General features: G+C 39.8%; 1 protein-coding gene across 3 annotated transcripts in view; it reads right to left on the minus strand.

Moving 5' to 3' along the window:
* Nucleotides 1-13367: 13367 nt before the first annotated feature.
* The window catches only part of WASF1 (WASP family member 1), a 46028-nt gene continuing 32588 nt past the window's right edge, over nt 13368-26807 (minus strand). For all 3 annotated transcript variants that reach the window (XM_035109060.3, XM_035109058.3, XM_088666007.1), the window contains 7 exons: nt 24914-25048; nt 22358-22511; nt 20487-20604; nt 19039-19211; nt 18205-18384; nt 16357-16955; nt 13368-14297 (listed from right to left, as the gene is read on the minus strand). In XM_035109060.3, coding sequence (XP_034964951.3) covers nt 14140-14297; nt 16357-16955; nt 18205-18384; nt 19039-19211; nt 20487-20604; nt 22358-22511; nt 24914-25048 — 1517 coding nt within the window. In that variant the 3' untranslated portion in view covers nt 13368-14139. The remainder of the gene's footprint in view (nt 14298-16356; nt 16956-18204; nt 18385-19038; nt 19212-20486; nt 20605-22357; nt 22512-24913; nt 25049-26807) is intronic.

The raw sequence follows: 26807 nt of genomic DNA on the forward strand, positions 1-26807 counted from the left end.
TAATTATTTCATAATATATATTTTTTGTACCCTACCTATCTGACTGGTTGCCCCAGCCGCTCTGGATGCCTTCCAACATAATATACAGAAACACCACAACAGAGCAGAATACATTAGAAGCAAATGCAAGGCTGCCTTCAGATGTCTGTGGAAGGTCTTATTATTATTTGCTGTAATTCTCTAGTCCTTCCTCAAAGAAGGAACCCTGAGAAGTATTGCTGCTGATGTTCTACTATAGATCAGGCTGTGGCCCAGCTGTAGGCCCAATTGCACCAGTTGAGTGATGACCTAGTTTGTTTAAAACCTGAGGTGATATTTGAACTTGGATCTCCCCAGACTTAGGACATTTCCACTTGTTCTGGGCGTAGAAAGTACTGGTCTGGGCAGTGTTCTATGCTTGTCCTGCTCCATTACTAGGGAAAACCTGCTCTTTAGCTCTAAATTGGAGCAAACATCAGTCCGGAGAAAACACAAATTACTGATTGCATGCTAAACAGCGGTTTTCCCTGGAGAAAAGCAGTGGAACAAAAGGGAGTAGGGATAAGCCATGAGTCAATTACATTACGCAACTTGTTATGTATTAGTGCAGGGGTCCCCAGACTTAGCGGCGTTTGGGCCGGTTCCCACCGCGCCAATCGTGCGGCGGGCCGGAGGACGGGGGAGCGCGCGCCTGTGCGGGCCGGCGGGCGCTTACTGGCGCGGCGGCGCGCTTCCAGGGTGGAAAAAGCACCGAAACTCCGTTGTGCACATGTGTATGGGCCTCCCCCGACCCGGAAGTGCACCAGAAATGACCTCTTCCGGGTCGGGAGAGGCCCATACGCATGCGCACAAAGGATTTTCGGCGCTTTTTTCCCGACCCGGAAGAGCGCTGCCGCGCTGCGCGCCGTGAGAGCGGGCAGCGGCGGGCGGCGGGGGTCGTCGCGGGCCGGATTGGCAGGCCAATTGGGCCGCATCCGGCCCCCGGGCCGTAGTCTGGGGACCCCTGTATTAGTGTACAGTATATAGTTTTCCCTCAGGTCCTCAGGTCCTTGACAGTTGTTTTAGGAGGGAACTTTAGGAGGGAACTTTGAATTATGTTTGATACATTGTTTGAGCCAGCCTCTATAAAAGCAGGCCAGCTCGGCAATGCAGTTCAGTTCTGTTCCAGCTTCCAAATAAAGAGCTGCTTTGCCGAGCTGGCCTGCTTTTATAGAGGTTGGCTCAAACAATGTATCAAACATAATTCAAAGTTCCCTCCTAAAGTTCCCTCCTAAAACAACTGTCAAGGACCTGAGGACCTGAGGGAAAACTATATACACTAATCACAACTCCAAATACCAGGTGAGAGACTTTCCTGTGGAGGAGCGGGGCGTGGCATTTTTAAATATTTTGACTCCATTATTGCAAAGAAATGAATTAAAAGAGCTGAATTTTTAGTAAATTATATAAGGCTTTTTATGTGCATTGCAATCTTTGTGCTGCTTTGATTGCTCCTTTAAGTTTGGTGATGAATAATCTCCATATGGCTGATGATGAACAGAGCATGAAAGATGAATGTTTCTAGAAAATGGTGGGAAAGAGTATGCTTATTATAAAGGTCAGAAAGAACAAACATACAAATTGCTAGTTGGTTCACAGAGGCTCCATACTGAGTGAAATATTAAAGCAAATAAGCATAGGATCAATCTGTAATAAATCAGCAGAAAACAAGTTTCCCTGCTGAAAAACAGTGAGATGCCATGAGGATGGGTTATATCAGGTAAACTCAATATTTTCTTTATCAAACTAAGTAGTATGGTGAAAAAAAAGGGGAAACATTTGTCTGCCTTTCAGCAGACGTCCTCATAGAAAAACAAAACAGAAGGCAGGTTAGTGCAGATTATAGCGTCCCCAAGAAGGAAGTTGGTAAACTTCTTTTTTAGGACACACAAGCTGTTGGAGATACCATGAAACATCACAGCTTCAAACTCTTTTTCACTACCTTCCCCTCTGTTCTTCAGTCCTTTTCTCAGCCCCCCCCCCTCACAATGAAGACTTTTCCATAATTCCTTTGTCCAGGCGGAGAGGTCAAGCTGAAGAACCAGGCCAAAGTCAGTAGCTTTATAGGGCCAAGTGGCTCGGATTGGGCCGTACTCGCTCTTTGTGTCCCTTGCACCCAAGGAGGTGCAATACAGTATTACTCCATGACCGTCTGTAGTGGTGGCCTTGGTGGTGCAGAGGCAGTAAGGCATCTGGGTCTCACTGCTGAAACCCTCTGGCATCTTATACCCCACATGCCTTGATCACTGTCCACAACACCGAAGTACTGTATGTGTACTTGAAATGGTTTTTGTGTTTTCATTGCCCTGCTGGGTGTTTTTCTTTTTCATCCACCCTCTGTATATACATAAGGGTCTGACTCTTCTGTTTCAAGTGTATGTGAAGAAGTGTGCATGCACACGAAAGCTAATACCAAAAAAAAAGCTTAGTTGGTCTTTAAGGTGCTACTGAAGGAATTTTTTTATTTTGCTTTGACTCAGACCAACACGGCTACCTACCTGTAACTTTCTTTTTCATGATTATGTTTTTATTATCCATTTTGCATTTATATTGTTAGTAGGGATGGGGTAGGAATTTGGTTCCCTAAACAATACACAAGCACAACTATCCTTCAAAATTCACACTTCTGTGATTTTTGCAATGCCAGAACTAAAGTATGAGAATACCCATTTTTGAAAAACTACATAGCAGTCATGATTGCTGTACAGCAGTGTTGAGATATCAATTAAATAAGGCTTGTGTCGGCCACCACTGCTTAGTTTGACGTAATGTGTGAGTTAGGGGTTTTCAACCCAAAAGGTTTTGGCATACGTACCTTGCTCATAGCCCCATAAAATAATTTATTACTGTAGTTAGTATGTAAAAAGTGATCTGTCAAAAGATGTAGGTGATCTGGAAGAAAATGTGTGAACTGCCAAAGGATGTAAGGGAACTTGATAAATACTAGCTATGCTTGCTCAAAATTAGGCCCCACTGATTTCAATAAGACTTATTTCAAAATAAACCTGAATTCTGAGTGTTTATTTATGCTTGAAACTGTCTTGTGATGCAAGAAGGTGTCTGGCTGTGCAGGAGATGCTGGCGAGAGCAACACATGCAAGGGCACATGACATGCAAAGATTATTCTAAACTACGCCAGTTGCCAAGTAAGACAATCTGTGCAGTTGATATTTCTCTTCTCCTGGCTGTGTTTACTCTCCTCTGAATAGTAAGTTAATGAAGGTGTTTTGAACAATCATGTGTTTGGCAATGAGAAATGACTTTTTAAATTACAGTCAAAATTTAGAATTAGAAAGAAGATGACATATGAAGTTCCACTTTGGGCACTTAAATAAAAATAAAAATAAAGCGGTTGATGAACAAGAACGTGATGCGATCACAAGCTCAGCATTTGTGTAGACAGCAGTAGTCTAATCAGCAAAGCATCTTTACTGTCATTTATAAAATGAAAATCTGGGGTTAACGTGTTTAAAATTAGAAAGGCAATCCCCGTGTGTGGGTTTTTAAAAATTCAAATAATTTTATTGATTTTCATGTAAATACAAGAACAACATAGAACTACGGTAATCCAGTGGTACATTCTTACTAAGTTTCATATGCAGTACACAGTACACAAGCAATATGTTTGTTTATGCATTGTCAATTCAGGTATCTTTTCCACAGAGATTCTTGTGTTGTGGGTGGAATAAAAGTATATACTGTCTGATTTATAAAGGAAAAGAAGGGAAGCCAAGTCTCGCCAAAAGTGTCTATCTTTGAAGTGCCTTTTATTACCCTTCTATGGCAAGTAAGGCATTCCGATAGAGCCACATTCCAAATATTATTTACCCAGGTTTCAATCCCGTTTCTATTATCTGTGCTGATAATAGAAAAAAATACTAAGTCTTTGCATTCAAGGTTATTATTTAAATTTGAGCCTAAGGATAACAAGGCAAGAGCTGAATTGGGTGGCAGGGATTGCTGAATAATTTTGGAAATAATCTGGAACACCTTTCCCCGAAAGGTGTATATACCAACCTGCAACTCCACTGTGCATGAAAATATGAGCATAGGCGAGAAATCGCAGTGTTTATTTTGACTAGATGTGGTGGAGTCCAGTGCCAGCGAAATATAATTTTAAGAGAAGCCTCCTGCAAACGAGCAGAGATTGTATGTAGGGATGGGTTGTGCTAAATTGATTGCCATTTATTATCTGCAATTAGGATCCCCAAGTCTCTTTCCCACACTTTCCGGAGGCCTCCTGTAGCACCTGCATATTGTTCTAAAAGAATGCTATAATTTAAAGACGCAGCTCCTTTTATGCCATATTTTGATTTGTTATAGAGAGACTCAAATGACATAAGCGAATGAAGGCCATTCCCCTTGCGTTCCAAGTATCTTGCAAATAATAATAATAATAATTAATAATAATAATAATATTTATAACCCAGCCATCTGGCTGGGTTTCCTCAGCCACTCTGAGTGGCTCCCGACAGAATAAATGTGCACAATTGAATAGATTGAAACTAGGTTAACTGGGCATCATCCAATTTCTCCACGAGATCATGCGTTGAGATTGCTTTACCTCTAGCCAGAAGGTCTCTTATCTGATGGGTGCCTTTCTCCTCAAGTTTTTAAAATTGTCCTTATTTATCCTCTTGTCAGAATGATGGAGGCAATCCCTGTGTTTGATGGGAAGGGTACAGCCAGGCATAGCTGCTCGCAGAAGAAAAAATAAAGGAACAGCTAGTTATGATTATAACTGAAAGATCAAACGAGTCTTAAAACCATCACCCATGCCTGTCTGTATAGGCCACTTTATGTTGTCTGAACTGCTTTCATTTGTGACTTTACCGTTGCACAAGTGCTTTTGGTAGGTTAGTTTAAGGCAGTTTTTGTCAACTTGGTGTCCTTCAGATGTTTTGGACTACATTTCCCATCAGCCCCAGCTAACGCAGCTATTTCAAGAGCATAAGGCTGACGAAGGCTGGATTAAGACATATTGAGCTTCAGGTTTTGCATCCGCTGTGTGGAGGAAACTATTCCCTGTTTCATGAAAAGACAGCTTCACTAGGTGTACATCTCCATGAAAGTTTGTATCACACTGGCTCAGCTGTGCTTTCTGAGCACATGGGAACCTCCTTGTTTACAAGTAGAGCTCACATGTAGACATGGCCTTGGCAGGCTGCTCTTTATTTTATCAACACCAGTAAATGTGTTTTATTTTTAGAAGCAACTGCCCTTTAGAGAGCACTGCTGAAGTAAGAATGGAATGGACTCCCTCTAGAGATTGTGGACTCCTCACTGCAGGTTTTAAAGCAGAGGTTGGATGGCCTTCTGCCAGGGATGCTTTAGTTGCAATTTCCTGCACTGAAGGGGGTTGGACCAGATAATGGCAAAGCAGCTTTGAGAGGGGAAGTTCTGTAGTGGAAAAGCGGTCACGCCCCCCCCCCTCCGCCAATCCCACCTGCCCCAAGTTTGCTTGTGAGGAAAACACCTTCAATATAAACCTAAGATCTGGAACTTTTTACAATCAAGCACTGCTCACAAGCCCAATTCTGTGGTTGCATTCCATATGCTTGGGGAGTTTTGCCTTCCCAACCCCAACCCTCTTATGGCAATATTCTTGCATCACTGATAAACTTTGCACACTTCACTGCCTGATGCAAAAAACAATGTGTTTTCCCCACCACCACCATGCAACTTCAGCCCAGAAACAGAAGCTGAATCTTAATTCACCCCTGGTAATGGGTCTTCCACAGCACCTGAGGCAGCAGGCTAATTTGGTGTGGGGCAAAAGCATGTGATACATAGCTGTGTCTTCCGACACAGGGAACTGGGCAGGGCACCTTAGGAGCAACAACCAGGGAGCTGCTGCTCTCCCCCTCCCTGCCCAGCACCTTGCCAGACTTTGCCTAATGCCTTGCTTACTCTTACCGTGTTTCTCACATTTTAAGACACCGTCTTATAACTTTTTTCCCTCAAAAAAACACTGGGTGGCTTATTTTCAGGGAATGTCTTGTTTTTATTACGTCAGGAGCAGTGCCCCTCTTGCTCCCTGGCTCCCTGCGGGGCAGGATTCTTGACTGAAAGAAAAGGACGGGCAACAGCCACCACCAAACTCCGTGAGAGGGAGTCTGAGGGAAGGGAAGTGTGTGCGTCCCTGGCCCAGCCCTCTCTCCCCGGCCCTGGGATGTTCGTGAGGGAGGGAGGGAGGGAGCTCCTCCGAAGGGCTGCTCTCTCTCTCTCTCTCTCTCCTCCCAGGTGGGGACTCACTTAATAGCAATCTGCTACACTGGAGCTTCTTAAATTTAAACCAGTACAGTATAATGGAATCTATCTGTGTGATGCAGTACGTATAGCAAATAAGGATCTCTACCAGCCAGCCCAAGACTTAAGAGCGAAAGTTCCAACAATGTAGCACTTTGTAGCACTGATAGCAAAGAGGCTACCGGCTGATAAGAGATACTGTAGAAAACAAGGCAGTTGAGCAGCAATTAAAATGGTAAATGGTAGCAATTGTAGCAATTGAGCCAGCAGGAAAGCGGGGTGAGATAATCTGCTGGTCCTAACTGCTTCTCTTACCCACAAAATGTTAACTTTTAGCAGCTCCTAAACAGCGAGAAGCCACCGGCAGCGATCCCGGTACCAGTAAAAATCCTTAAAGGGGCAGCTCTACAGACAAGCAATAGAAAGAAAAAGAATCCTCACTTTTTAAAAGGTTTTTAAAAGGGGGGAAGGTGGGGGGAAGCGAGAGGTGGGCTCTGTGTGTGTGTGTGTGTGTGTGTGTGAGAGAGAGAGAGAGAGAGAGAGAGAGAGAGACACGCAGGGGAGAGAGAGAGAGAGAGAGACGCGCACACAGAGTCTCTCCCTAAAGGGGAAGGCAGCGTCTTCAATCGCCCCTCTTTTCTTCCTCCTGTTTCATCTCCTCCCCACCGCAAATGCCACTTTTCTCCTCTTCACTCACACAGCCTAGCTAAAAAAAAAAAAATCGAACGGGAGGGGAAATCACGAGTCTGCAGCAACCAGCAGCTATGGCTCTTCGGTGCATTTTTACAAGCTTTTAAAAGAAATACGTGTCTTTGGAGCGACAGCAAAATGGGGAGAGATTTTTAGGGGGGGGAGTTTGCTGGCGGGAGGGGGGAAGGGTCTATCACTATGTCTTATTTTCGGGTTATGGCTTATATCGCACAATTGCTTAGAAATCCTGCTATGTCTTATATTATGCCTACGTCTTAAAAAAGGAGAAACACGGTATATTCCATACATTACCATATCCACACTCATCACTGTTTCACAAATGGCGTCTGTGGAGATGAGTGTGCACCATCACAAGTGACAGTCATCCACCTCTCTGCTCACCAGCATGCAGATGCATTGAACTGAACCTTTACCAAATATGTGATCATGGAAAAGGGAGCGCATGCTTCTTGTATGCATTTGTGTAGATAAAATGTCACAAAAGCAGCTCTTCCAAAGATCTCCTGGAAATCTTTAATGAGCTCCAGATTGTGAAAAGCAGGGGGATGCTGCCACCTGTTGGTGTGCATTTTCATTTTCACAGACTCTCGTACTAAATTCTACGTCTCCATTCGGCTTTTGATACAAAAAGATTACCGATGACTTGTGGAAAGCAGTGTCCCTTAAGCAACTGCAGGTGACCAACTTCTTCTTGCCTGGGGATCAGACAAAGTCCTAGGATAAGTCAATGAATGGCTACTAATCATGGTGGCTGAATACTACTGGTACTTCCAAGAGCATAAGCCAAAGGTTGCCAACCATATTGGACCAGTGAGCACATTTTAAATTTTGAAAGAGTTCTGTGGGCTCCAGTAACAAAAGAGCTGCTATGGGGAGGGGGTGTGCAGCATAACATCACATGGCTGCTGTGGAGAGTGTGGCACAACACACAATTTAGAGAGACAAGAACTGTTGACGACTTTGCTTTACCATGCGACCTCAGCTCTATCCTGCTGGTCCTGGTTTTAACATATACACACTATGCAGAGAGGTTGTTGTTGTCAATATGTCAATATGTTTATTTTATTGTTATGCTCTCTGTTTTTATGCTTTTTATTATGTTTTTAATGTTTTACACTGTCCTGGGAACTTTTGATAAAGGGTGTATATAAATTGAATTATCAACAACAACAACAACACCATTTTAAAACAAATTACAATCTCAAGAATAGATTGTATTGGGTGCTTAGATATTATTTTCCAAATTATTTGGAATTTTCCAAATTATTTTCCAAAAAAATAATAAGCTAGCTAATATTTTGCCACATCACAATTTTGGCCTTAAAAAACTGTTGGCATGCCCTCATTCCTCCCTATAGCTATCTGACATGGACTCCATGCAGTATTCATTTCAGCTCAAAGATTGGCATGCAATTGTTATAAACAAAACTTTTTTAAAGAATAAAAGGCTACCAAATATACATAGTAAAACTTATATTGGCAATAAACACAAGAATGCATGTCAGGAAGTAGAAAGGCAGCTCTGGTGACCATGAGATTTTTACATGAGATGTTAACTTTTTATTGTAACCCCACAATCTGTAAGGGATGCTGGTGTAGCAATAAAACTGCTAGCACATTTGCAAAGTTAATCAGGATCTCAAATTGGACTGAGCATTGAGGAGGTTGGACTAGATGATACCTGGTTCTCTTCCAATTATGATTTTATGATAAACCTTTTAATAACATTTAAGAAAAATGTAATCGGTCAGTGTAAAGTTTAGCCATTCTGCAATTACAGAATTTACATCCATCCATCCAGTCTATGGAACTGAGAGGATTTTGTATTTTTGTGCTGATGCAAACGTTTGCACAAACTATATTGGCTACCATTCTATTTCTTCTTACAAGCATGGTGTAGAGTAGGAGTATTTCTGGTGTAAATCAAGGAGCATTCCAGGGGGTAGACTAGATGACTCTTGGGCACCTTCCAACTCTACAATTCTTTGATTCTATGGAGAGGATTAGACTGGGGAAGAAAGCAACATGACACGATTATTCTTAAAACCCTCTTTTCAAAAGGTAAAAGAGAGTATTTTATTCCCACAGATTCCGAAAGCACAATAAAGGATCAAAATGACAAATTTCATCTATGGGGATTGTGAAGTTGCTGCTATCGAATGAAAATAAATGATGAGAGGAAAGCTGTTACGGAACTTCAGAAGAACCCTGAGACTCTGAGATATGTGAGTTTTGCAAGTTCCCACTTTATAATATTTATGCGACCTCCTGTATGTATTCTGTATGTAATCCAGTATTGTATGTTTGGCTAGTGGCAGTTCTCCTGGGGCTCAGTATCTCCCAAAACTGCTGGTGATCTGTGGGGTCTTCAGTATGCACAGCCCTGTGTAATGTCCCTGTATATGCAGAAATGTATCTTCCCCACCACCTTCTTTCCAGTGTGATGGAGTTCACCAAAACACACAAGGAGCGTAATCAAATGTCCTGCCAGGTGCCTGTCTTTATGCCACGGTTGAGCCTTGAACTCCAGTTTCAACATTCTAATTAATTGAAAACTACCAAACCTTAAACCGTTTTCCTCTCCCATTCTATATGACAGCATCACTGTTTTGCAAATGTCAAGCAATGATAATTTTTGAGACGGTTCCTAAGGTGATTCTAGTATTTTCTGTACAGCATTTTAGAACTGGAAAAACAGGAAACGGGTATTGTGGTGGGGGCAGGGTGACGGGGAAATGAACCATAACACACAGAGGTGCATAGAGCCTTCTCCTCTATGGAGTATACAATACCATTCATTCAGACTCCACAAATCCTATGATCTGCTCTGTACACTGCGAGGACACAGACCTTGAAATGATGTGGATTCAGGGAAATGTTTGTTCAAAATCCAAAATTAGGAGTTGTAATGTTTCATTTTCGTCTTCGTGTTTAGTAGTTCACCAAAATTAGCATGATGTAGGAATTGTACATTAAGTGTACAATTGTTATATTACATTTAGAATACTGTAACATACTCTACACAGCGTTGCCTTTGAAAAGTACTCAAAAACTCAAAGAGCTGCATTGTAGGGGCTGATTGTAGGGAGCATACGATTTCCTTGCTACAACAGCTCCACTAGCTACCAGTCTGTGTTTCTGGGCACAATTCAAAGTTTTGACCTGTAAAATACTATACAGCTTAGGTCCAAGATATCTGAAAGACCATATTCCCTCATACGAACCTGCCTGGGTTTTGAGATCTTCAGGGGAGGTCTTTCTCTTCAGTCCCACCACTTTCACAGGCATGCTTGGTGGGGACACAGAACAGGGCCGTCTTGGTGGCTGCTCCCAGACTTTGGAACTCCCCCCTTCCCCGAGAAGCTAGACTGGCTCCCTTCTGGTTGTCCTTTGGTTGGCAGGTGAAGACCTTCTTCTTCTACCAGGTTTTTGGAAATGGACTTTTAACGAAAAGGCTGGTGATGCTATTTTTATTATAATTATTTGTATGTTTAAACAGATTTTATATGTATATAGTTTTAATTATATAAGTGTTTAATTTTTTAATTAGTGTTTTTTCTATATTTTTAGCATTTTTTTTAATAAAAAAACACAACTGTCAGCTGCCTTCAGTCTTGTCAGGGAAAAAGGCAGGGTATAAGTAAATATAATGGTAATAATAGTGATAGTTCTAATATAGCCAGGATTATCTGCATAGAGAAACTTTCATGTGAGGACTCTCATATGGATCAGTTGTGAATAGATTATGTGTAGAAGAAAAATCTGCACACTATCAGACTGACTGTTAAGAAGCATTGTGTGGGTGTTACTGTCAGCACTGCCAATAACCTTGTGAGGTGCATATTTCTGTGTCACAACTGGTCATACTGTTAAAACTTGAGCACGTGGCTACATAACACTGCAGTGTTAACTGGGGCAGAGTGGTACCAGGAAGGCCACTGGGGTGTTGTTTTCTGGAAAGACCACCAATGGCCCCACCCCACTTTCTATCTCATTAACACAGTCTCCAGAAGCCATGCAAAGTTATTGCTAAGTCATGTCGAAGCAAACAGTTTTCAACAGGAGATGAGCACTGGCAACTTCATGGTATTGCTTCATGCCATACTGGCAGCGAGTATGGTAGCTTGTTGAATTAGACAATTTGTTAGTCATATTCAGCAGTGTCAAAATACAAACCCGATTAACTTACAGATGAGGTATTCAGTAGCAATATAGGGAGGGGTTTCTCCTCTTCACACCCTCCAACTTTCTGAGTAAAGCTGAATTTTGCCATTTAATGTATTTATTTATTGGGGAAATTTCTAATCAGCTCTTCAGTGAAATATCTCAGAGTGGCAAATGTAGATTAAAAGTTAACAATAACATAATAATATAAAAACAAGAGGAGCAAGATTTGGTGAATCTAGGCAACTCTTTAAAGCACAACATATGGTCTGGGTGGTAACAAGGTCTCCACATGGGTTGAAATGCCACAACTCAGATCCCCACCCCCATAAATCTGAAGAGGGGCATTTGAGAGGAGGCAGTTGTTAAGTGAGCCTGGTCCCAGGCCATTTAAAATTTTCAACTTTAAAAGCAGCAGCTTGACTTGGTTTCAGAATGGAGCCAGTGCAACTGTTTCAAAACTGGTGAGAGATGCATTCCATTAATTGGGCCCCACTGAGTAATCTTAACTGCTATATTGTATGCTAACTGCAGCTTTTGCACCCTCAAGGGCAGTCCCATGTAAAATGTGTTGCAGTAATTTGAGATGTACCAGAGCATGAATGATTGTGGCCAGGCTATTCTAGCTGAAGAGAAGGTGCACCAGCGTTAGCTGAAAGGAACCTCTCCATGCCACTTGAGCTACTTGACAGGACCAGAGCTATAAGCATCTGCAAAAGATAACCTGGTCCTTCAGGGAGAGTGCAAACACCATCTGTGAGCACAGAAGCACCTCTGTCTCATCAGGATGAAGACTGTTTGCACAACTTAGTCCTGATTAGCTGTCTCTCCAAAACCGAACACTTTCAAGCCTATGTCCACATTTATTGAGACTAGACAAATGTCTTAAGAAACAAAATTGAGTTTCAGAATGATTTCTTGACCAGTATCAAAACCAGTATTTCCTTCTTACACAAAAATGCAGAAAACATAGTTCACGTTGCAAAAATTATGTATGTTTTGCAGAATTCAGCTTTTATTTGCACAGAATTTGAAAAACCATGTCATTAATTTTGCTTGTTTGAAACACCAACGAAAAAGGATGTACACAGAAAGTGCATGGTAGTACCCAGGTAGCAATTATCAGGTGTGTCTCTGAAATGGTGGACTAGCACTGTGCAAAAAACATGGCTGCTAATCATAGCAAATGAATCAGTCAGCCCAATTCCCAGAGGAAGAAGGTAAAGAGACTGCCACAGGCAATGGTTTGCTTTGGGCAGAAAGTAGTAGGCATATCTCTCTGATGTTGCAAAACATCACTTACTTACAGAGAATCTCCCTAAAGTCAAGGTTGGAAAGATTATCCATAGACAAAATATTTATAGCTGTTAGTTTAGTTCTAATTAATCTGTTCATTAGAACATATTAGGAGACAAAAAACTCCTTTATATAGATTACAGATTATGTGTGATTCATCATAGTTATTTCTGGCAGCACTTCTTGGCACACAAACATTTCTTTGAAGGCAGAATTTACCATCAAACTGCTTTATGGGTTCTTTTGAGAGGCGGAATTGATTGCTCTGTAGTACAGAGCAGGAAATATAAAACAGCCTCCCACCTGCTAATGATCAGCAGCCTACTTTGGGAAGTGTAAGAGCTACGAGTTCTCTAGCTGTCAGTTACACATTGCCTTCCTACGCAGACTGTTAAAATTGAGAAGCCAAGTTATTTCGTGTTAAACTAAACAGTGCCTTAGGTTCTTCATTACTTAGCTAAATCAAATTGGTGTTTTGACCCTTTTTGTTATTTTAACTGTTTGGGAAGGAATCAAATTGCAGATACAAACCACATGGACAAAAAGCAACAGTACTTTGCTATAGAAACGTAAAAAAGCATCAACATGGTTGTTGTTTTTTAAGGTGATGACCCTGGTTTTCCAGCGGTGTATGGGAACAATTATTAATTATGATTAATCTGTAGATAAAGAACTTGAGGATTGGGTAAATTCAGCTGAAGCTAATGTTTTCATAGCACAGCTAATTTAAGAAACAAGCAATTGTTTTAATTTTGGTTAGTGTGATTGGTTTATTCATCCTAAGTAGTTCCTGACTTACTTAAGGCAATAAATTCCCTCTGAGTAGGGCTACAAATTCACCCAAACATTGGTGTTGTCTGCTGTTGTTTTTGTTTCTTATATAGTAAGGCTCTTAAAGTGACTCGGTGCTGAAAAAAGCAACAGCTAGAAACATTTAAAACAAACCATTTATTTAAATCAAACTGTTATTTCTAACAGTTACATAAGTTACATAGAATGGCTAAGTCAGAAGATTTCACAAGGTGGGGGAGGAGGGTCAAACTTTCAAGCAGGCAAAATAGTATCACACAATAGGTACCAGTAAAGAAAATCTTAAAACGTTCAAATAAGGCCATAATTTTTAATTAAAAACAACAATAAAACCCCCAAAGATCATTATTTGATTTTCTTTCAATGTGTCCAGTGCTGCTAGAACTACATGTACCTTGTAATGTACAGATTTAATCAAGGCCGTAATAACTAGGGTGCAACCCCCCCAAGTTCTTCTCCTGCTCAAATCCCTATGAAGTACCTGGGAATTGCAGCACTTGATGGATTACACCCTTCTCTGTTTTTAAACTGTTAACAGAGTAGTAATGCTCATTACTACATACAACTCTCCTGGAAGTTTCTGCCTTCATAACTTAAAATTCACAAAGTGCACAGTTAAAGATATGCCAGAAAATTTAAATCTGCTACTCTACCAACAGCTGCCCATGCTTAATACTTAGTGGTCTACTGGAACAAAATTACACTCTTTTAAAAGAGCTGTATCACTGTAAAACATTTAGTTTCAAAGATGTGCCAACATTTTGTGAACTGAAAAGTAGAAAAACATGGATTATATAAAGAAAATACAAAAACACTAGAAATGACCAAACAGTTTTAAAGAACAAGCACCACAATGGACATCAGCATTCAGTTTAGTAGCATATATCCATTCTACTCCAACCAGTCAACTTCATCAAACTCTGAGTCATCTTCTGAATCACTGTATTCCACAGCAATGCGACGAGACAAGATGGTGGCAACATCATTCTCAACACGCTCGTGTTTAGCTTCTTGTTCACGTTGCTCTTCAACTTTTCGTAACTGAATACCTAAAAGTACATGGGGGGAATTAATAGTACTGTGTACACCATATTTATCAGACATGCTAATATGAACTTGCTTTGTTCAAAGCAATGCCAAAAATTCTCAATTGTTTTAGACAGCTTTTTATAGTTCATGCATTTGCGGTTTCCCCAGTAGTTTGCAAATCTCCACAAAAAGCTAGTTTGTATAGGCTAGCCTATAGGCTATAGGTTTATACAAGGAGGGGATATCATGTAACATAGAGAAAATTGTTTTGATTCTTCTCCTAAGGACATAAGTGTATGGAAAGAAATCATAAGGCATAAAAATGCCATTATCACACAATGAGACTCCAGTTTCTCCTCACAAGCGTAAGCTTTTTGTACTTTTTTTAAAAAAGTAACAAAGGTTGAAGTTATAATTGGCTACTAATGCAAATGTCTTTTTAGAGGCATATAATCTTTTCAATCATGCTTTGTTTTACTGTAAAAAGTAACAACAAACTTCTGTTGTGGCTTGAATTAAACATTCAATGGTTCTTTAGTGACAATGAAGTTTTTTCCTGGTAGCTTTAGAAATCAGCTCAAATAGAAGATTGATGGATGCTAATCCTACCAGTAAGCATTAGCAATATTAATTATTAGCAACAATAAATATTATATACCCTTTTTTCTTCTTCATTGAAATTTTTAGGGTTCTAAACTCAGCAACAACAGTTGCTCATATGAAAAAATTCCAACTTCTCCTTACTGTTGATTAAAAAATAAATTCTGCCTGCATAGTTAGTTGCACGTGGAGAGTGTCACACGTGGAGAGTAAAATGCAGCAAAGTCTGGTAGAAATGGGATAATGGCTTATTATTTCAGAGTAATTTAATAGCAAAGGGAAATGTCAACAACTCCCTCAATAAATATTCTGAGGGTTGCTGCTAAATTACTATAAAAATTGTAGCCTCTGATATGGTGACTAAGACTCCCAGGAGATAAAGCTAGTCTCTCTCAAATTATCCTGAAGAACAACATCTAAGAGCACATGCTCTCCAAATGTTAAGCAAGCCCGACCTTCCATTGTTGGGATATGCAGTATATACACAAAGCAGAATACTACTTGGTGATTGTCTTATATGCCCACCCCTTTCTGCTTTGCTTTATTTAAGTTGACAAAATACACAGCTTTTCTAAAAGCATTCTCAAGCTACTAATTATCTAAAGTAGACAATGTAAAAAGACCGTCATCATGAAAATTATCAGTTTTTAGGTGGCAGAAGGATGTAACATGACCAGCACCATATCTATCTGTATTTGATTGGTTAAACAATTTGCAGGTAATAGAAGGAAAACCTGGTTTTTCTATTTATTACATAAATTGTGGGTTTTTTAAAGTCATTCTGGCTCAATTTAAAGAAACACTATTTAAATGATATAACCTCATGGTCATAAAACTGTAGTCCAATTGTTTTGTTGTGTGTACACTTCTTCAGCTAACATTTATATAAAACCACTTTAACATAAGAACATAAAGGAGCCCATCTTGTCCAACACCCTGTTCTCAAAGTGGCCAACCAGAAGCTGATGGGAAATCCGTAAGCAGGATTTGAGCACAAGAGCACTCTCCCCTCCTGTGGTTTCCAGCAACTGGTATTTAGAAGCCTTATCGCCTCCAACTGTGAAGGCAAAACATAGGCATCATGGCTATGTTATGTCTAATCCTCTTTAGTTCCACAGTTTAGCTATGTGCTGCATGAAGAACTTTCTTTTATCTGTCCTCAATCTTGCAACATTCTGCTTCATTGGGTGTCCATGAATTCTAGTGTTGTGACAGAGGGATAAAACCTTTTCTCTATTTTACCCAGGCCATGCATAATTTTATAAACTTCTAACATGTCACCTTTACACTTTAGCCAAGGATATGTAAAGTGCATATGAGAAAAGAATCTATATATGATAATCTGCCTATTTTGCAGAACCAATGAAGTGTTTAAAATATCCTCAACAGAAATAATTTAATTGAAAACATTAAATCTGCTAAGAGAGTATTTGATTCATTAAAAGAATAACGCTGCTAACCAATGAACAGAACAGATACCTTTTCGTATTGCTTCCAGAAGGACACTTCTGGCATCGCTGATGACAGGTAGTGTTGATGGGTGACGCTTGGGTTCAGGAGCAGGAGTGACTTGTGATGGTGGTGATGGAGGCATTATTGGAACGTGAGACCCAGGGGCAACAGCTGTGGGGGTGTGGGAGAGTGCTGTAACAGGTGATGAGGGTCGGATGCCAGGAGGTGGCAATGGAGGAGGAGGAGGAGGTGGAGGAAGTCCTTGCATTTCGCCCTGTGGAACTGGAACGGCTTCACATACTTGAGCCGCTCTGGTGACAGGAGGAGAGGGTTGTGCCAAAGGAGGTGCAATTGGAGGAGGAGCAGGGTGAAGCACTCCAGGAGCAATCTGGAGAGGAGCTGGTGGCGGAGGCACAGCTGGAGCTTGCAAAACAGCTGTTGGAGGGGGTGGAGGTGGCGGCACTGGAGGTGGAGGAGTGGAAGTCATTGCAGATCTTAATGAAGAAGTTGACAAGGCGGATGGAAGGGGTGGTGGTGGTGGTGGAGGAGGAGTAGGACTCACAAACACCGATGTTCTGCCAGTAGCAGGTGACTGAGGGCGATTTTCAGTCAAACCTGTGGTAGAGCTGAAATGAAAAACACTCCAGGTGATTACTATAAGAGTGAAAGCTGGCCACAGGGCATTTCTATTATGCTTTCAATTATATTTTAAACTTCAGTAAGGCTATTGCAGATATATTTTTGCACAAGCACGCTAAAGGGCACCTTAGTTTAGTCATTTACTACACGCTTTTACTACTCAAACAATGTAGCAATAACACTGCATTATTAACGCTTTTTCACTTTTTGAGTATGTTCCGTAAGTTCTGTCATATGGCCAGTGCTAGACTGAAACCAACTTGAAATACCCTTAAAGCAGGGGTGGGGAAGCTGTGGCCCGTTTTATGTTATTAGACTGCAATTCCCATTACAGTATTCCTGAACATTGGCCAAGGTGGTTGCAGCTGGTGAGAGTTGGAGTCCCAACAACATCTGGAGTGCTATGGGTTCCCCACACCTGCTTTTAAAGCATAGCATGAAAGCACTTTAGAACTGGGAACTAGTATTAAACTGCTCTCTAAACATGTTAACAAACTGACAACTACATTTTGGAATGTGTTCGTTTACAAAAAATGTTCTAATCTTTCTTGAAGTCTATGTCTTAAGCCAGGTCCCCCCAAGGATAATACTGTGAGCTGAAGCAGGGTCTTTTCCTTTGTTGTTGTTTAGTTGTTTAGTCGTGTCCGACTCTTTGTGACCCCATGGACCATAGCACGCCAGGCACTCCTGTCTTGCACTGCCTCCCGCAGTTTGGTCAAACTCATGTTGGTAGCTTCGAGAACACTGTCCAACCATCTCGTCCTCTGTCGTCCCCTTCTCCTAGTGCCCTCAATCTTTCCCAACATCAGGGTCTTTTCCAGGGAGTCTTCTCTTCTCATGAGGTGGCCAAGAGAAGAGAAGACTCCCTGGAAAATAGGTATTTTCCTTACCTATTTTCAAAACTCATATAAAGTTGAGTTTGAAGTCTGTTTCTTAGACTTGCACTTTGGAGTGCAAGGTAGAAATACTTTAAAAGACACTTCAAAAAATATATTTTAAAAAACCCAAAAATCAAAGTTTTCCTTCAATAATAATATAACAAAACCGAAATCTCAATGTTAAGTTCTGTATTTATTATAGTACAGTATATCAAAGTATTTAGCAAACAAACATTCCATGCCTTTCAGTTCCCTGATAGGTTGATTACCCTATAGCCAAGACCTGTAGTGTTAACCTTTCCCATTTTGTCAGTTTAATGAAAAGGTGTCCTGAATTAGTATTTTAAGTGTTTCATACCTGACACAGGCTGGAATGGGTTTCACATCTCCTGCTCCTTGCATTGGTGGAGGTGGGGGTGGCTCATGTGGCCTGACTAAGACACGTTCCTCTGCTCTATTCAGCAATTCACTCATCTGGCTGTATGGCAATGCAGAAAGGGAATAGGGTCCATCCATGTGTTCCACATATGCCTGAGGTCTGAATAGAAATAAATCCACTTACAGACTGTGTATGCTAATTTTGCATCCTTTCTATAGCCCTATTGGTTTCAGGAACCTCAAAAGAATGAAGACAGTCATTCTGCCAGTTTGTATGGGGTTAATACCAAAGATAGAAACAGTACAAAATGATTAGTAGAACATGACAAACCAGGTTACACAAAGTAGCATTGCAAGTATAAAGGAAGCACTTTGCAAGCGTTTAGCAATTTTTTTTTTGCTTATGTTACTCTGCAACAATCTTTGTATGCTAATAAAGTATACAAATAACAGTAAATAATGTAAATGGTGGCAACCACTGGTAGTTGGAGGTTGTCTGAAGAACCAGCATAAAAACAGCATGTGTACATCCAAATATATAAATGGGTATAGTAGGAATGTGTTGTCATAATAGGTCTCAAGTGATTATGCAGACAATAAATGAAAAAAGGCTGCTAGCTCAGAAGAGTACAATTTGATGTGATGGATAGCACCAACTCATTAGCACTTTGTCTACTACGACATCAAAAGTTCAAACAACGGCCTCAAGTTTTCTAAATTCTATGAAAAAATATTTTACAAACTGGCCAATCCTTAAGTTTTTATAACTAATATACAAAAGTAGCTACTAAAAGTAAGAAGTGAAAAAGAAAACCTCGTATCAAAATGTGACGCAGGGCCATTTGCAATTTCAATGTGCTTATGTAAGAGACTGGCGTCATCTTCAGCAAGTTCTGGACCCAGGGCTAACTTCTGCCACTCTCTGCGCCTGTCATGAGGAGCCCGCGGCACTTTTTCCGGTTCATGAGGACGATCTAGATTCTTCTGCTACAAAATAGCACAAAAAATAAATTGACAACTGTTCTTCCTGGCAAACTATAATACAATTTGTTATAACACCAACAAAATTACTTAATTATAGGACAAATACAAAATTCAAAATAGATCAGTAAGGCTTATCACTACAACTGATTCAAACATTTATTTGTCTATATAGAACCATTTTTAATTACTTCTTCTATTAATGCAAAGGTTTACCAAGCTTTGTAAATCATGCTAATTGAGAAACACCGAAAAAAGTGTTTGAATGGAGGCTATAAGGAGTAGAAACATGCATTTCATCTATATAAGCACTCAGTCCCCTTTATCTGACATTATCTAAGATGTCGTGCAAGAGAATGGATTACTTGAGTGTTTTTTCTTTAAAAAAATTAATACACTTCAAAAACATATGAGAATGAAGAAAGAAAATTAAACCCAAACACATATACAATTTTTTTGAGGTTTTTTCCTACAATCCAGTGACACATAAATTTTATGAAATAAATAAATAACTAAAATCCCTGGGAAAAATAATTATTGGTGCAGTGACATCTTTTAAAATATTTGCTTTATTTATAAATACCAGGATATTGTCCTCAGTCTCATGATATGCTCACTTAAAGCTGAAAAGTTACTAAGAACGCAGTACCATATTTCACAGGAGTTTGAACTTTGTTATAATATATAAAATTTGCCACATAGTTGAAAGCGAATCTTTTTTGTTTGTCCTCTAGTATACCTTAATTTATGAGTTAATTTTTCAGCAATAGCAATCAACCAGATCTGACTATACCATATTAAATCTTGATTTAATCCTTCTAAATATTTCTTTTTTACATCTTGGCAGCTAACACGAGAATAGGGAACAACCTCTGCCTGACACAAGGGAAATTGATTCCAGACTGGGTTGAGATTACTAGGCTATATCTCAGCAGCATCTTTTCTTTTGTAAAGTAGCAGCATCTTTTCTCTTCCTGTGGTCTTTGATAATTTCTCCCATTCAGAAGGCTTTTATGGATGCTTTTTATTTGTGTTATTCTGCCAGCTGGATTTTTATGATAACATGTTTGATTTTAATGATTGTTTTATTGTGGTTTGTCTTGCTTTGTTGGTTGCTTTGGTCAATTTTAGTTTAAAAAATGAGATGCAAATGATTAGAATAAAACCAATAAAATATAGTGCAAATCTGAAATATTTGTTCTATTCATGTGATGTTAAATTTTCTTAATAGCAGGGCATCCTTCAGGACCACGTAACGCAACACATTTCCTAGGAGGATACCTTTTGCTTTCTTTTTTCCTTTCTTTTGTCTTCTGTGTCTTGTAACATCTTTTCTTTCCATAGATCAAAGAAATAGGAAGGGTTGGTGTAAAACTTCAAACCCTCTTTCCCATCATCTCTAAAGGAAAAATAAGATTATTAGATAAAACATGTTACTAAATAAATATAAAATATGGTATGCACAGCATGTAACAGCAAAAGGGAGACTGCTGAACCCTCACCTCCCAATTAAGGAAAGAAAATCTTAACAATTTGAAGGGTATGAGGTTTATATAATTTTCATTATATAAAGTGAACAATAAGAGAAATTGATTGATTGTTCTTAGGGACAAACAAATAGTACAGTGGTACCTCAGGTTACAGACTCCGCTAACCAGAAATAGTACCTCGAGTTAAGAACTTTGCTGCAGAATGAGAACAGAAATCGTGCGGCGGCGGGGGCCCACATTAGCTAAAGTGGTACCTCAGGTTAAGAACAGTTTCAGGTTAAGAACGGACCTCCAGAACAAATTAAGTTCTTAACCCGAGGTACCACTGTATATGGAAGAGGGGAGGGAAAATAAAGTTTTCTACATGTACCAAAAAAGAAAAGACATGGAGAGGTAGAACAAATGTGTGTACACAAATTCAAGCTGAGAGTGGATCTTGGGAAGGAAGGGAGATAAGGAAGCTGCCATGGGGTGGGGGAGAGAAGACCAGGTCCCATCAGGCTTTTTCAGCTGGACTCTGCTCTCTCTTCATTAAAGCAATGAAGAGGAGGCTTCAGTCACCACCCATCCATCTGGGAGAAGGGTGAAGAGGCCCTCCCTCTAACTACAGCCAACGAGGCAGCTCAATTACCCCACTGCATCCAATCAGCTGGCGGCATTACCCAATGCATTCTTATGGCCTTTTGAATTGCCGCGCTCTCTCAGTGCTGCAGCAGCACTTGTTTGCCCATCCAATGCATTTGGTTGGGGTCCCGGAAGAGAAAGTAGCCAATGGGTCTCTGGGTCCCTCTGGGCTGCAAGTCAGTGCAGTAATAGAATGGTTCAGTTGGAAGGGACCCTGGGGGCTTTCTTGCCCAATCTCCTACCATTCAGGAATCTCATCACACAGTCCCTCATCCAATTTGAAGCCATACCAGACCCTGTTTAGCTTTGCAAATATGCTAGCAGTTTATTGCATTTTAATCAAATATTACAGGCCGTAGCCCTGATAAAAGGTTCCTGTGCAGTACTGTATCACAAACAAAACCCTCAACATCATCACTTTTTCTCTAAAATGTGGGCTGAGTATTTGTAGGGATGTGGACAAGATTAATGTACCGTGTTTTTCTGAAAATAAGACACCGTCTTATATTTATTTTTCCTCCCCCAAAAACACACACACTATGGCTTATTTTCAGGGGATGTATTATTATTTTTCCTCCTCCTGCTGCTGTGGCCGGCATTGCTGCTACGCCTTATCACTATGTTTTGTGTTCGGGGTATGACTTATATTCCTTGAATGCTTAAAAATCCTGTTTTGGTTTATTTTATGACTACGCCTTAAAATAGGGGAAACAGGGTATGAGGCTAGAAGACCATACCCATCATACCTGATATTTATATGAACGCTAGGAATTTGGTTGAGCCACTACTATGATTTCACAGTGAAGAAGACAACAGTTATGCATTCTCAGAGACTGTGTCATCACAATTAATGGAACATGCAAAAAGTAATCTTAGAATGATTAGCTGCCCTAGTAAAAGTTGAAAACAAAATAGGAATTGAGCTACACAAATCTTCAGTTCCCAAATTAAACTCATTCGCTTGATTAGAGGGTTCTTACTTATCACTAGTAAAGTTTGAGAAATTAAAATGCATTCTGTGCATTTTTTAACACTGACCTGTAAGGGCTAAGTATGTTGAGTGGAGGAGGCTGTTCACATGTGTCATAAGTCTCTTGCAAAGGAATGGGCAGACTCTTGCGGTCAAAAAGCTGCTGATCTTGAGTTGTGGAACTTCGGAAAGCTTTTCTCATTGTTATATCTTGTAGTGAAACTGAAAGAAACATCAACATTTAGATAGTGAGATATAAATGTTGCACTAGGAAGCAAAACTTGTATTGGACAATTGTAGCTCATAAGACACAAGTAGATTGTGGAAATTATTGTTGTTGAATCATTAAAAATAAAGTTACAAAAAGAAATTATGATCATGTACAATGAAGATTCCATGCAATTCTGTACAGGGAACTCCCCATTTATGTGTGTTCAATATGTGCACGACTGCACATACATGTATTGGCCCGAACCTGGTAGTGACCCAAAAATGCCATGAAAAGGGGCAGAATGGGATTGGGGCAGAACGTTTTTTTGCAGGCTTTTTGAATGGTGTTTCAAATGTACACAATTTCACTGATGCATGCAGTACCTCAGAACATAACCCCCACGTAAATGGGGGGGGGGTGTTTGCCTGTATTTAAATATATATGCATAATTTGGAGTAATAAAGCAATGAGCATTACTCCCATATTACTAGTCATGTATTTAAAGGCAATTTGAACAGAACCGAGGACATCCTTTGAAGCTCCTTTCCTGCAGTGTCTTGTGGAACACCATGATCTTGATAGCACAGTAGATGCTAGGGCTAATAATTTTTTTGTGCCTGATAACAACACACTAACACTGAATCTATAGATTTAAAGACTCCTACTGACAACATCAGTATGTTTTTAAATAAATGGGCTGACGAAAGCCTATGTATGAAAAAAAAGTTAAAATGACTGTTTAGATTTTATATGAGAAGTCTAAGCACTTCAATCATGCAAAATATTCCTTGTCTGGTTATGTCTATCTTCAGGATGACTGACTATGCTTATATATCAACTGGTCTTCCTTATTGTTTAGTTTTTATCCCTTCCCATTCCTTTTATCCCTTCCCATTCCTTTGGGCAGATAACAATACTTTGGACATCAAAATAACACTCTGTTTGCACTTTCAGCAGAACTACTGAAATTTCACAGAAAAGGCAGGCACCTGAGTAATCAGCTCACAATGATCCCCAGATCATTAGCCTCTACAGCTAAAGCAAAGTAATCTGTCTGGAAACACCTTTATAGGAATTAGCTTCTCAGCTTTTACAATAAGAAAATCGCCTTCTACTCTTCATCTTCTACTTACTATGCTGTTTTTAGAACTATCCTGCATTTTAGAGAAGGCTTTTCAGTACAGTGGAACCTCAGTTTATGAACACCTCGGTTTATGAATTTTCGGTTTACGAACGCTGCGGACCCATCTGGAACAGATTAATTCACTTTCCATTACTTTCAATGGGAAAGTTCGCTTCAGTTTATGAACGCTTCGGTTTAAGTACTCTGCGGACCGTCTAGAACAGATTAATCCACTTTCCATTACTTTCAATGGGAAAGTTCGCTTCAGTTTATGAACGCTTCAGTTTATGAACAGACTTCCGGAACCAATTGTGTTCATAAACCGAGGCACCACTGTATTTTCTTTCAGCCTGACCTCCATTGTTCCATTTGCATCCTTGGCATATTAGCTATTGCTAAATTATAGCCTTCTATACTAACTTTCATAAGAAGTTGCTATCTTGTAGCTTTTAAAACTGTTTTTTCCCTAGTTCGCTTTCTATCAGTTCATTCATGTGGTTTCTCCAGCTTTCCATTACAAGAGACTTCTTCAGGCCTGGTTCAAAGGATCACATGAATTTTGGTGAGCCTTATACTTATGTACTGCCTCCTCTTTACATGCTACACCTGAATTCTATACCTTATCAGTTTCTTTGTATACATTTTTCATTGGCATCTTATAATCTCATTAAGGTGATTTAGGCCTCTGGAAGGTTTTAACTGAGTGCCAGTTGCTTTCTGACACGAACAGGCAAGACTACAAGCTAAGAGGGTTCTGTGGATCTATGCTAACAGAAGTCTTGCACTATAGGTTCATAAGTTGGTAATTGTTTTGGCTAATTTTATTCCACTTTCATTTACTTTATGTAGAACAAATTTTATAAACTCTAATATCCCTCTAGCAATCCTTAAAACTTTGACTCAAATTGAAAAATAACCCCAATAATAAATTAAGATTTCCATATTGATTTTTACATCCTATTGACTAAGCAATGATTTTTACAACTGTCTGCCCCATTTTTAAACTGACTTCATACTCTGGTTCCCAGACTATCACTGCCTCAGAGAGATTCTAAGTGCTGCTACAATTCAGTAATATTTGGTAGGTCTTTTGCTGAAGCCTCATAAGGCTCCATGAATCAGGAGATCCAGATTCAGACAACCCTCTGCCAATTTCTGTTAGAATCTCCCTTCCCCCAAATATTTTTTGTTGTTGTCTTTTGCATCTCACACCAGATAGGCTCACTACTAATAGCAACTATGGCTGATATGATCCACAAGACCACACATATTATTTAGATAAAAACTTACGTTCTTCTTCTTTTGGATCAAGCTGTGTAACACTGATAGATAAACGGTCCACACGTTCTTGCAAGGAGTTCACTCGGAAAGAAAAACTGTGTGCCTCATTGAAAAGCTCACCAAATATATCTTCTGCATATTTACCTGCAAAGGAAAGTTTTTAAAAGTTAGGGTTGAGAATTTGAACAAGCAGCTAAATTTGTTAACTTATTCTTTGATATAGGGCATTCTTACATAAGCCTGCCTCTCATAATTCTGCGCTCCTGCCTCCGTCACGTGGAGAGGAATTACCCAATCTAGTGGCTTCATTGTCCACCTTAGTAAATCTGCTTATTATCAAAATTTGCCAATTGAAGAGAGTTAAGACATTGCAATTCTCCTTAAAAGAAGCTTGACCCTGGAGTTTACACTTTTTGTTTTATGATCCAGGATATGCCCCATTTCATTTCTCAATCATTATTACCCGGTGTTCTCCCAGGTGCAACTACCGGTAGATATCTGATGCTTTATTCCCACGGCAGAATTACAGTAATCAGTAGCACTCTAAAAATATGAAATGCACATAAGACAACCATGGAAGGAAGTGTTTAAATATGCATTTGCAAATGAAATAAAATGGATTCAATGACTACATGATTCAGTTTTGAATCTGGAATGTTGCCAGTCTTCTGCTGTATCAAAATTAATGCAATTAAGGTTGCCAGAGCAGAGTTCCCAAAATAAGAAAGTGGCACAGGTCAGTAATGGTCGCTTGCACAGCATTTTTTTATTTTTTTAAACACTGAATGCCATGCAACCTTAAATGCAACTATCTTGGCCAAGCATTCAGTGTTTTGCTAAGGTCTCAATCATCAATGTTTTACAAACATTTTGATAGAAATCCTTTCTTTCTTTTTATTTAAAATGCGCATATATGTAATTATACACCTGAAAAAGATACAATAATATATTTCAAAATGTCACTTCTTGTTTATTTGCCTGAAGAATTTCACTGGGACTTATAGTTCTCTCTCTCCCAACAGGCTTTATATTTAAAGCCTGCTACATCCCATGGTTTCATGCAATATAAAAGCTAATTCCTGTCACTGAATGGCTCATAGCTTACACAAAAAATTGTACTTCCTTATGAGTTCAAAAAAATCCCTTGAACTTTCCCGTCATTGAGATAGTTGTGACTAGGCTTATCAGAGCTTGTCCTCTATAAAATCTCAAATCCTGCAATCCCATTTAATCCTCAAATGCTCACCTTGTAGTATTTTAAGATATAAAACCATATAATACATTGCATTGTAATATACCTGCACATATACAGAACTCAGCCACTGAAACTTGACAGTACACCAGAGGAACAAAGTTAATGTTTGAAGAAAATGCTCATGCTCCCCTTCTGACAAACTTTCAGGGGGATAGTTCATAACTGGTATGGTGGTAGTGTGTTAAACACTAGGCCTGCTGGTAATAAAACATTTATCATGTATGTCTTAATCATGGACGAGGGGCCAACCTAGTGGCCATGGAAGAGGACATTCTCTGTGGCAGCCCCTAAAGCTGTGAAATTCTGTCTCCAGAGAAGTGTGCCTGGTGCCTTCTTTGTACAGCTTTTGCTGTATGCTGAAGACACACCTCTTTATCCTGGACTTTGACAGCTAAGATATATATTTAAGACCCACCCTATAGAGATGTAAAAAGTTTTAGTTGATTTTATTATTGAACTATTATATTGCTGTATGGAACCCATAGTGAAAGGGGAGCAATAAATCCTATAAACAAATGGAAGAAAATTGCTGTTAATACGTGACATGGGGCTTCCACAGGAGGTGGAAGGGAGATCGGGATACAGGGATCCCCGGCCCCTCCTTTCCAGTAGTACCTCTTCCAGCCAGGAAAGTAGCAACGCCTCCAG

Source organism: Zootoca vivipara, chromosome 3 (assembly GCF_965207765.1).
Source record: "Zootoca vivipara chromosome 3, rZooViv2.hap1.1, whole genome shotgun sequence".
Classification (NCBI taxonomy): Eukaryota; Metazoa; Chordata; class Lepidosauria; order Squamata; family Lacertidae; genus Zootoca; species Zootoca vivipara.